This window comes from Lacerta agilis, chromosome Z, assembly GCF_009819535.1.
Source record: "Lacerta agilis isolate rLacAgi1 chromosome Z, rLacAgi1.pri, whole genome shotgun sequence".
NCBI classification, from domain to species: domain Eukaryota; kingdom Metazoa; phylum Chordata; class Lepidosauria; order Squamata; family Lacertidae; genus Lacerta; species Lacerta agilis.
This window is the reverse complement of record NC_046331.1, coordinates 11,743,721-11,755,940: the sequence shown is the minus strand read 5'-3', so window position 1 is coordinate 11,755,940 and position 12,220 is coordinate 11,743,721. Positions and strand designations below refer to the sequence as shown.

The following is a 12,220-nucleotide window of genomic DNA, read 5'->3' as shown; positions in this document are numbered from 1 at the left end:
AGCTTCCAATATACATATATAAACAAAATAAAACATTAACACAAACAAACAAACAAACAAACCCACCACCCTATACAGGATTGACTTCAGGTGGCTAGGGGTCAGATAACTCCATACCCTCCAACATTTCTCCATTGAAAACATGGGGCATCCTAAGGAAAAGTGGGACATTCTGGGATCAAGTCAGAAACTGGGGCAGCTTCTTTCAAATCAGGGACACCCCTGGAAAACAGGAACACTTGGAGGCAGTTTTATTATGTGGCTTCAAAATTAACAAGGGAGTTGCAGCCCTTAACAAACAAAGGTCAGTGTACTTTTCCCTCCTTAAGTCTATGGATGAGAGATGCAGACAGCCCCTCCCCTTTCCTCCTCTTGCAAAGGGGGAGGGGACCCAGAATGCATTACAAAGGGAGACGCGTATGGGGGGGGAACGACAGCTGGTTGGAGTGGGCGGGGCTGTCTCCATTGTCAGCTGGAGCTGCTTTTAAAGGGACAGTGGGTGGGCTTTGGGTGTATAGAGATGCACTGAGGACTAGGATCCTGCCCAGTGCTGGGGGCGGGGGAGAAGTTACAGTGGCAAAGCAGGAAAGGTGGATTTACCTGTCGTTTAACACACATACCCAAGGGCAGGATGAATTCCCATGAAGAGCAGCCTCAGTCAGATGCAGCTACTGCTGCTGCTACCCCATCTTCCACCGATGATGATGATGGGATGACCTGGTGGTACAAGTGGTTATGCAGACTGGCTGGCATCATTGGGGGCATCTGTGAGTATTTCCTTTACTCCTCCCACCCCACAGTTTTCCCCCTCCAGTGATTCCCCTACCCCCGCACCTCCAGAGCAAAGTCCCAAGACCCAATTTGCCTCCTATGGTGGGGGGATTGCTTTGCACCGACTGGCTGATTTTGTGTCTTTGGGGATTATTTGCTTTAATTTTCTCTCCGGTAGGGGGCGGGGGAATAGCACAGCAAACTTTTTGTACACATGTTCTTGGGGTGGTTTGTTTTTTAAAAAAAACAAAACAAAACATGTTTTGTCACTCTTCTGTTGTGAGCTGTCAAGAGGACTAGGCTATTGACTGCCTTCATTTAAATATAGTTAGTAGGTAAATAAATAACCACATCAGGTTGTGTGATATGCAAAAAAAGATCAAAAGTGCAACAGGGTTGTGCCTATTTTGCATTAGCAAATGTTTGTATTTCCACATTACATTTTGGGGTTTGATTGAGTTACTTGGAGTCATTTCATTTTTGTTGTTGTTTTTTTAAAATATTTATATCCCAACTTTCCTCAAAGGAGCTCAAGGCTTCTCCCCCTCCCCATTTTATCCTCTCAACAACCCTGTGAGGTAGGTGAGACTGGGAGGCAATGACTAGTCCAAGCTCAGCCAGTGGTCTCTCTCATGTCTCAGTCTACAGTGGTGTCATGTGGGGAACACCCACCCAGTCTCTGCTTGTGCATAAATGCCCCACCACCACCCTGATTCATAATAACTCCCTGACTGAATCAGATCAAAGGTCCAACCAGTCCAAAACCCTGGCCGGCCAGATGCCACCAGGAAACCAGTAAGAAGGGTACAATGATATTAGCCATTCCATATTCTTCACCTCTGGGATCTGATATTCAGTGGGTACTCTGCTTCCGAACATGGAGGCTTCACTATCTTATCAGGGCCAGCCGATGTTGACTCAGGCCCCATCTGCACTACATATTTAAAGCAATAACACACCACTTTAAACAACCATGGCTTCCCACAAAGAATCCTGGGAACTGTAGTTTGCTAAGGGTGCTGAGAGTTGTTAGAAGACCTCCTATTCCCTTCACAGAGCTACAGTTCCCCGAGTTCCCTGTGAAGAGGGATCAAACTATTAAATCACACTGGAATTGTAGCTCTGTGAGGCAGGGGCATGAGAACTGGGACCTTATTGGTGGTGACTCCATGCTCGTGACACACCCTTTCAAGTTATTTGCATATGTCTGCCTTCAGCGCAGCTGGACTTTTTATATAAAAACCACACATTTCCAGGGGCTTTTTCCTTGGTTGATTTAATAGGGCAGCTGGCCTGAAACTTTTGTTTCCGTTTTGTGCTGTTGTTGGCTTTTTTATAATATTAAGTTTCTTTTCATCCACTACAATGGCACTTTGCTAGCCTGTGGGTTAGTTAAGGGCCCTGGCTTGACTGGTTCTTGATTTGTTTTTCTTTTTAATTGAAATGTAATATTGCATTCTGTGTTTGCCACAAGCTGCCTTGCAAGGGTGTTGCTCTAAAAGGTGACCTGGAAACATTCAAATAAATAAAAACAGATAGATAGATAGATAGAAGCTCTTTGCAAAAAGTGCATCCTCTCTTCATTCAGGAATGGAATAGAGGGCATGGCTCCCCAGCCAACTGGGTACAGGAGCACTCCGCGCTGTACCATTTTGTTACAGAGCCCATTTGTATAGTTGATTTGCTCGTTCTCTGGTATGTTTGCATTTCTAAGCAGAGTTTACTTTTGTAGAAGTCAGCATTTTAAAAAAGTGTTTTGCAAAGGCTGATTAAGTTGGGGACGGTGCCTGAGACACTTACTTACGACTTGAAAGAACTTCTCCCTTGCTACACCCAGCCCTGGATACCTGTTCCCAGTTGCTTCTCTGTGATGTGATTTCTTACTCATGGTTTAGGGCACACCTGATGATGGGGTTGAACTTTGCTCCTGCTGTACTTTGCTCCCTATGTTTAAACTTGTTGGGTAACCTTTTTTCAAGCTGGTATTCCTCAGCCCCAGGCCACTCTTTCTGTTCCTTGGATTCCTCTTCATGCCACACACCCCTCACCAGCCAAGTGTTGACCCCTCCTCGAGCAGAGGGCGCCAGGTTGCCCCCACGATTGAGGGGCCCAGCAGACGTGGCGCATGTGTGACATCACAGGCATGATGTATGTCCAACTGCCTGTCCCCAGAAGGAGGCTGAGCACTCTGGCGGAGGCTGGGTGCTGAAACTGCGGCACACACTGGGTCCCCTTCAAACGAATATCATAGAGAATTTTTGCCCTTGAACTCTGATAATGCTTCCTGCATGTCTACATGGAGGTTAGGGAGGTGTGTGTGAGGCTGTAGTATCTGGCCTACTGTACAAAAATTCACATTCATTGTCCCAGCCACTATTCTCCTTGCTTCCTGGGCGAGCTGGAAGTAGAATTTGGCTGGGTTCCACTCTCTGCTTCTCCTACCTACTTGTTAGGGAAAGTTTCACCTGCTAAAATTCTCAGACCTTTGGCTGCTTTTAAAGGCAGCACTTCCCCCTGTCCCTCCCCACCCACAAAAAAAGCAACGATGCCCTGAACAGTCCGAAAATAAGCCTTGGAACCACCTGGGATTTGGTCCTCATTAAACTTGCAGCAAGGTTCTCTGCATCCGATACATCACCAGACCCCTTTCGCGGTCGTCAGCAGGTAACTTAATCCCAGTATTATGCGACACTGCTCATGAAAAAACAAGGGCCAGCAGAGCTGAGTCGACAAGAAATAATGCCACAAAGAGAACAGATGCACACAGATGCACTCAGTCCTCCCCCCCAAAAAAACCCTACAAAAATTAGTTTTGGAAACATTTTCAGAGTTTGTAGAGAACAAACGTTCAGTTCTCAAAGCTCTCGGAACCAAGTCTGGTTACGTCCAGGAAAATCACATAATTTTTTCCCCTCTGCTATGAAAGCGGAGCGTGACCTTAGGCAGGTGACTAACCCTCAATGTCAGAACCTGTCCTCAGAATGGCCACAAATTTTTGTCATCTTCATGTGAGATGTCATGTGCAGCTTCACATCTCACAGTCCATGGTTGAACTGTGGAACTCACTCCCACAAGATGTAGTGATGACCGCCAACCTGGATGGCTTTAAAAGAAGATTCGTAGACAAATCATGGAGGACAAGGGTATGGATCCTGATGTTCTACCTCTACTGTTGGAAGCAGTGAATACCATTGTTAGTGTGCTTCTCTTGGAGTGAAGTCAAACTGCTGTGACCTTCTGTGGTGTGCAAGCCTGGGCAGTATTTGGGGTCCTGGGTTGCCCAGACTACAAGCCTCTCAGCCTCGCTGATGTGGTCCAGAAGAAAGCAGAGCAATATGTTTGGCACCAGCTTGGCTGCTGGATTTGCTGGAAGGAGAATTGCAAGGCGCCATCCATCCATCTTAGGGACTCCACTCCAAATTCGTGTAGAATTTACTCCTTAGCCTTCCCTGCCCCCCTGAAGATATCCCACAAGGCAGTGGAGGTTTAGGATCAGAGTTTTCCTTCAGCTAGATGGGCTACCTTTCTAGTTTTATGAGCCCCATCTGCCCCTCACTTCCATGAATGCAAAACGCCTTCTTGACTATTGGACCCAGTATTGGTCTCATCCACTCAATCCAGCAGAGCCTGTCTTCACATGCAGGGGAAGTCCCTGACTCACCAAGGGTTTGAGACCCATCACCTATCTTCACCTGGTTAGCTGGCCAGTTGAAGCTGCTCCTGGGTTGTGGCCATTGTCACATGCTGGCAACTTCTAGGAGCCACAGGTGAGAGCTGGAGGGGGAGCGGAGGTGGACTAGCTACCCCAGAAGGAGCATGTTATGTCCCCTGCCAGAGGGACTACCCTTCCCTAACACCTCAGACACCCCAGTATATATCAGTGTAGACCAGGGGTGTCAAACTCAAATTCATCGGGGGCCGCATCAGCAGTTTGGTCACCCTCAAAGGGCCGGTTGTATCTGTAGGACTGTGTGTCCACTTTTTATTATAATAAATTATTGTCACTGCATTCAATTATTACTGTTTTTTGTAATAATGTAAGTAATAACTAGCACTGAAAGCAGAAACATAGTCAGAATAATGGCAAGTAGATATTCAAATGTACAATTATTGTACAATTTATTGAAAAATGATTTTATTGAAAAAAAGCTTGCGAAGAAGAGGCGCCACAATCCGTTTCGCGCAAGGCAGGAATCGGATCCAGTTTCTCCCTTTCCTCCCCCCCCTTTTTTTTTAAAAAAGAAGTGCTCCACGAAAGCTTGCATTTCTTTGAAATAAAAACGAGCGTGTCGGGGGAGCAGTGTATAAATAACAACAATAAAAGAAACGAAACCCCGAAAGCTTGGCCTCCGTAACAGGCGCGAAGATGAGGCCGCGTCGTGTCAATTGGGAGGGGAGGGGGAGAGAAGAAGGGAAAAAAAACCAGGAAGAAGAGGAAGAAGCGGCCGCGTCGGCAGTCTCCCGCGACATGAGCTGCCCGCCCACCGCTCCTCACAGCCGCGTCTCGGGGCTTCCTTCCTCTCGCCAGCCGAGAGCAGGCCCAGGCTGGGGCAGACCCCTCGGCGCCACCAGGCAGACCTCACGTCACCCCAAAATGGCTGCTTCCCCCTCAGCCGCCGCCGCATCCCGCCACGGAGAAGGCCCCCATGCCCCTCACGGGTTGCCGCCGCCTTTCTCCCCACCCACAGGTGACCCTCTCCCTCCCCACCGGCGCCGCCATTTTACTCACCGACCGAGCTCGCCGCCGCCTCCTCCGCCAGGCCTTCAACGCCAGGCCCCGTCACCTGCTCCGCCCCTCCTCCCAGCGCCGCTCTCGCTCCCCCCCACACCCCCGCCGCTGGCCTCTCGAAGGCCGCGCCTCTGGCGAGAGCTCCGCCAAGCTGCCCTCAGCCAATCGCCTCCGAAAGGTCGCGCGGATCATAGAGACGAGGAAGAAAGGGGGTCGGCACACGGGGGAAAGAGGAAGGGACAGTCTATAGAGAAGGGGAGTCCTAGAACGGCCTAAAAATCGCTACCGGCTGAAGCTGTTAAAAAAAAAAAGCGAGAATAAAAGGTGAAGGCTGGCAGCCGGCAGCGGCTACACGGGCCACATGATGAGGTCTGGCGGGCCGGATTAGGCCCCCGGGCCTTGTGTTTGACACCCGTGGTGTAGACAGACCAGTTGCTGGGAAATGCAAGTGGATAGAGTGTGCTGTTGCACTCAATACCTTCTTGGGAGCCTCCCAGAGGAATCAGGACAGTCACTGTGAGAACAGGATGCCAGACTAGATGGCCTTGATCCACCAGGGCTGTTCTTAACATTTTCTAACTGCTTTGTCCTTTCAGCGTGTGCCTTTTCTGGCCTCTTTAACTGTGTGACCATCCACCCTCTCAACATCGCAGCTGGTGTTTGGATGATGTAAGTAAACTTGACTTCCTTTGCAGTGACCATTTGTTTCGAGTACCGGGGTGCTGCAAATCAACGGCAGCTGAGATGAAAGTCTGTTGCAAATGCAGAGGCAGGCAATGAATGATTTGTCCTTGTGGGATGTGTGGCCTTTGCACTGCCCACTCAGCACAGTCTCTGGCCTTCCTGCCAGTTCCAACCCCCTAGGCTGAATCTACACAGATATAAAAAAACACACACAATGAAAGTGCTTTTTAAAAAAATAAAAAAGTAGTAAAGTATATATGGAATTTGCTATTCGCTCACCAGCGTCACCTAGTGTCACATTTGTTTAATGCACTTAAAACGCACTTAAAATGTTATATTTGCAGCTGAGTCCCTGTGGCTCCAAAAATAGAAAACAGTTCAGAGTGGCTTTGGGAGGGAGCAACTCACTGGTAGAGCAAGGCTTAATCCCTGGCATCTCCAGGTAGGGCTGGGAATGTCTGATACAGTGGTACCTCGCAAGACGAATGCCTCGCACAACGAAAAACTCACTAGACGAAAAGGTTTTGCGATTTTTTAGGTGACTCGCAAGACGAATTTTTCTATAGTCGTGCTTCGCAAGATGAAAATTTCAATGCATTCCTATGGGAATTAAATTTCAATGCATTCCTATGGGAAACCGTGCTTCGCAAGACGAAATTTTCGCAATACGAAACGACTCGCGGAACGAATTAATTTCGTCTTGTGAGGCACCACTGTACTCTGGAGAGCCACTGTCAATCAATGTAGACAGTACTGAGCTAGACAGACATGGGGTCTTACTGAGTACTAGGCAGCTCCGCATGTCAACTGGCTATCTGTTCAGAACTATGAGGACTAGAATCCTACCTTATTTCTAGGGAAAGGGCCATAGCACCTGCCTTGCATGCAGAAGTTCCCAGGTTCAATTCCCAACATCTCTAGGTATGGCTGGGAAGTCTCTTGCTCTTAAATCCCAGAGAGCTGCTGCCAGTTTATTTTGTGCAATTTTAATTGAAAACATTTTAAAGCCACTTTTCTGAGTAAATGCCCCATAACAAGCAAGGTAGAAGATTTAAAACAACAACAACAACAACAACAACAACAACACAGTACAAACTGGAAAATTTTTAAAACACTACAAAATTTAAAACACTTAAAATTAGAAGTAAAATAAAACACAGAACCCAAGAAAACATAATTGAGTCATTCAGTCATGTCCGACTCTTTCTGACCCCAAGCTAACAATCATCATACCTCGAGGGTCGGCTGCATTTAAAGGCACACCAACCACACCCACACTTTCTGAAACAACAAGAACTGATACACAGCCAAATATTGAAATTTGTGCTTCTCTGGATTTTGCAGTGCAGTTCTCCAGCCAGCTCATGTTTCCAAATTTGCATATACGAAGGTAAAGTGTGCCTGTCAGTACATAGATCAGCGAAAGGAACATATAAAAATGCTTTTTATATGGGGAAATTGCCATCTTGGCTGTCTCTTAGTGCAGACCCAGGTCACTGAGCCTGAGCTTCCACAGCCGCTGCCTGGCATGAACCACCAATGGCAGGATTGGCAGCAACAACAGCAGATATGTTCTATGCTTATGGCAATGTTTTATTCTCTTGCTAGTTGTGCTGTTTTAAATATGCATTTTATATTTGACATTATTAATGTTTTCATTTGAAATGTTTAAGATAATTTGTTTGTTAACATTGCTGCATTAAATGGGCATTCTGTAGTTGACCTCTTTAGCAATGTTCTATTTTGAAATCTTTAAGATAATATTTTAGTTTCCTGTTAAATATCTTTGTTTGAAAGTATATTTAAATTTTTTTATTAATGTTTTATTCTTGATTGTTTTATTTGATGTTTCAATGTCGGTTGTAAGCTGCTTTGAGATTTTTTAAATTAAGAATATAAAGCAGTAGAGAAATGAATAATAATAGGCAAAATTCATAACAAAATGCGCACATTGGGAAAGGTTTGGGGGTGATTTTTCATGTGGACTTTTTGTTTAACAAAAGAAAATGTTGCACATGTGTAGAAACATAGAGAACTGAACTTAACATCAGGAAAAATAGAAATTGAGAGAAACCAAAACTGGCAGATTTGCCCATTCCAATTACAGTGGATCTCAAATGCTGTGGCTCCCAAACAAATCGATTCCTGAACGATTGAAATCCAAAAGTGAGTGTTCCGGTTTTTGGACGATTTTCAGAAGCCGAATGTCCCTACACCCATTTGGGAGCCGTGCCTTGGTTTACGAACTGTTCTGGGAGTAGAACGGAAGAAAAGTGTGCATGCACATGAAAACTCATACCAAAAACAAATTTAGTTGGTCTCTAAGGTGCTACTGGAAGGAATTTCTTTTTTATTATTTTGTTTGGACTCCCAGAACGCATTCTGTTTGAGAACCAAGGTACGACTGTACTAGCTAAATAACCTCTGGTCCCAGTAAGATTATAAAAGCTTAGAACTTAAAGCAGCCTAAGTGTTTCACTGGCTGAAGTGTCTAGGACTTTCGAGAAAAGGCAAGCAAGAGTTGGCATGGTAGAAGTTTATAAAATTATGCATGGCATGAAGAAAGTGGGTAGAAAAAAGTTTAAATCCCTCTCTCATAATGCTAGAACTCATGGGCATCCAACATGGCTGAAAGTCAAATAATTTAGGACAGACGAAAGGGTGGAGGGTAGAGTTGAACTATGGAACCTGCTCCCACAGGAGGCAGTGATGGCCACCAATTTTAAGATGGCTTTAAGAGAAGATTGGGTAAATTCACGGAGGAGAAGGCTGTCCATGATTTCTAAGCTATGATGGCTCTACCCTGCCTCCACAGTTCAAAGCAGCAATGCTTCTGAATGCTGGAAACCACAGGAGAAGAGAGAGCTCTTGTCCTTGGCTTCTGCTTGTGGGTTTCCTATTGGGGCAACTGGTTGGCCACTGTGAGAACAGGATGCTGCACTAGATGGGCCATTGGCCTGATCCAGCAAAAAATTCATGCATTCACCGGACGGGCCCTTTCATTATGGATGGGGCGGGTTCTCTCTGGTTTTGAGTGTGAGTTCTTGCCCCAAAGGTTGAATGCCTTCGTCCTTTTCCTGTGCGAGGCCCCCTTCTGCTGCCAGTTCATCGAGTTCGCAAACGCTGTGTCAGCAAGGGCAGACAAACTGCGCCCATGGCAGAAAGGTGCCTTCTACTGCGGGTAAGTGTGTCTTGGGGTTGGGAGTGTCTCTGGATTGCCAGTATATTGTGCCAGAGGGATTCAAGTGCATACCAGAGCTCTAAATTTGCACAATTAAAGTGCTCTGGCGTAACAAATCCACGGTAAACAAAACAAAGCATACTCTTTGTGGTTTGGAAGGTGACGATGACTAGTGAGAAGAGTCACAGAATCATAGAATTGTAGAGTTGGAAGGGACCATGAGGACCATCTAATCCAGCCTTTCTCAATCTTGGGTCCCCAGATGTTGTTGGACTACCACTCCCATCATCCCTGACCACTAGTCTTGCTAGCTAGGGTTGATGGGAGTTGATCTAGTCATAACCCCTGCAATGCAGGGATCTTTTACCCAACATGGGGCTCAAATCCACAACCCTGAAATTATGACACACAAGGGGGAAAGGACAGGGAGGGTAGAGGAAAACAAAAAACAGAGGCACAGATTTCTAGACAGTTGTTCCTGTATTGACCATCTGGCACTGTATAGGGTCAGGAGGTGCCTGATGGAGCTGGGCCTCAAGTAAAGCTGATGAAATGAGCCTGGCTTCCTCTCTCTCTCAGGGAGGCAGTGGGGTGGAATGGCTGCCCTCAAGTAAGAGCTGTTCGATGGTGGAATTTGCTGCCAAGGAGTGTGGTGGAGTCTCCTTCTTTGGAGGTCTTTAAGTGGAGGCTTGACAGCCATCTGTCAGGAATGCTTTGGTGGTGTTTCCTGCTTGGCAGGGGGTTGGACTGGATGGCCCTTGTTGTTACTTAGAATCATAGAATCATAGAGTTGGAACTCTATGATTCTAAGTAACAGTTAAGGAAGAAGAGGCCTGATGGTGGCTGGCTTACTCCCTGGGAAGACGGGTTGATAATTAAACAACTCTGGGAATTGTAGTTCTATGAGGGGAATGTGGATTTCCTAAAAATTCTCAGCTAACTACAATTCTCAGGATTCTTTTTTTGAGGGGAAGCCATGACTGTTTAAAACAACACAATAAAGCTTTAAATACATGGCGCAGATATGGCCAAAATCTTTTCAATCTTTTTTTTTTTTTAACGTTCATGAGTGTTGCCTGGTGTATGCTTCCTAGAAAAGTTGTTAATGGGCAATATCTCATATTTGGAGTAGACCTGTTCAGTCATTTGTCCAGTAACTTTCAGTGAATCTACTCTTGACACTGACCTGTTGGATATCACCCAGTATGTTTAAAATACAAATTGTTCTAAACTTTTCCCTCTTTAATGACTTTGGTCCTTGAAGCTGGGTATGTTTTCCCTCTCCGCAGACCCCTTTCCAATATCTAGTTTGTATGTACCCTAAATCTGGTTGTGTGATTAAAACGCATTGTAATTCATCGGCATGCCTAACTTGGGTTCATTCATTTTAGTGGGTCATTTCAGTGACCATTTGGAAACGAAAAATCTGAGGTCACAAAATCCTGAACCAGCTTGGTCCATATTTGGGTCCTTTCTTTTGCTAGGCATCCTGTGTTGAAGTTTTGCAGCACGACACTGCCTTAACTTCACAAGTTTCCTCTTTCCCCCCCAGGATGGCTATATTCCCAGTTATACTGAGCCTGACTCTGACAACTTTATTAGGCAATGCCATTGCCTTTGCGACGGGAGTGCTCTATGGACTTTCAGCATTAGGCAAAAAGTAAGTCTTCCCTTCCTCCCTGTTCCAGCCAGTGGATTGCTGGTCTTTCTTGGTTGCTGTGCCTGTCAAAACCACCACTCACTCCAAGCTCCTGTGCTGTCTTTTGCCTTTTGTAGGGGAGACGCCATCACGTACGCAAGGATGCAGCAGTTTCAACGGAAGCAAACAAACGAAGAAGGGGTGACAGGAAGTGTCGAACCGCAGGCCGTGTGATATCGCCATTCTTTTGAGGCCAGTCATTCCCATCTCGTTGAAAACCAAAGCTTGGGAATTCACTCCAGCCTTACAAACTGGCCTTGGAACCCTGTGCTGTGAAACTCTTTCAAAACTTCTAATTTCAAGCCGGAGAGTGCAAAATGAAAACATACTTTCCCCTTTGTCCCAGAACATTTTTTTAAAAAATCACATTTATGCAACACTGTGAATCTTGTATGCTGCAACATTAAGGAGGCAGGATTTAATGTGGGGGTCCTCCCACCCTGCTCCTTTCTCAGGTTGGTGTGGAACCAAATAGGGTGAATAAGCCCCATTTGTCACATCACTGTGGTGGACTCTTAGTCGCCTGTTAAAAGCCCTTGTTGCAACAGCCTTTTGATACAGTTTTTGCAGCACAATACTTCTGAGATAATCAGAAGCTACATTCTGGGCCTTGATTGTATTTTGACATTTAGGGTGATAGGGAAGCTATTTTGGGAGCTGGAAAATGTGGTACTTAAATGAATTCTAGGACCTCAGCCAGTTTGGTGTAGTGGTTAAGAGTGGTAGACTTGTAATCTGGTGAACCGGGTTCGTGTCTCCACTCTTCCACATGCAGCTGCTGGGTGACCTTGGGCTAGTCACACTCAAGTCTCTCAGCCCCACTCACCTCACAGAGTGTTTGTTGTGGGGGAGGAAGGGAAAGGAGATTGTTAACCGCTTTGAGATTCCTTAGGGTAGTGATAAAGCGGGATATCAAATCCAAACTCTTCTTCAGCGTTAAATATTTGAGCCACCAACACAGTCTCTGATTTGGTGTTCTCTCTTAGAGTTACAAACTTTGGGGGCTTGATGGACCTTGCTGTCTTCCTACTTTAGAGTCTTGTTCCCCCCCCCTCTGCATTGCAGAGAATTATTCCCCTGATGAATTTTTAGACCCATTTCTTTAGTAATTTTAGAACTGGCGTTTCTTTAGTAATTTAAGAACTGAGCCAACTGT

General features: G+C 45.9%; 1 protein-coding gene across 1 annotated transcript; it reads left to right on the top strand.

Moving 5' to 3' along the window:
- Positions 1–491: 491 nt before the first annotated feature.
- On the top strand, positions 492–11,441 carry CACFD1 (calcium channel flower domain containing 1). The gene is made up of 5 exons (XM_033137267.1): positions 492–767; positions 6,097–6,169; positions 9,240–9,365; positions 10,918–11,025; positions 11,142–11,441. Exons 1-5 carry the CDS (start codon positions 632–634, stop codon positions 11,236–11,238), a joined length of 540 nt encoding a protein of 179 aa, XP_032993158.1. The 5' UTR covers positions 492–631; the 3' UTR covers positions 11,239–11,441.
- The last annotated feature ends 779 nt before the right edge of the window (positions 11,442–12,220 follow it).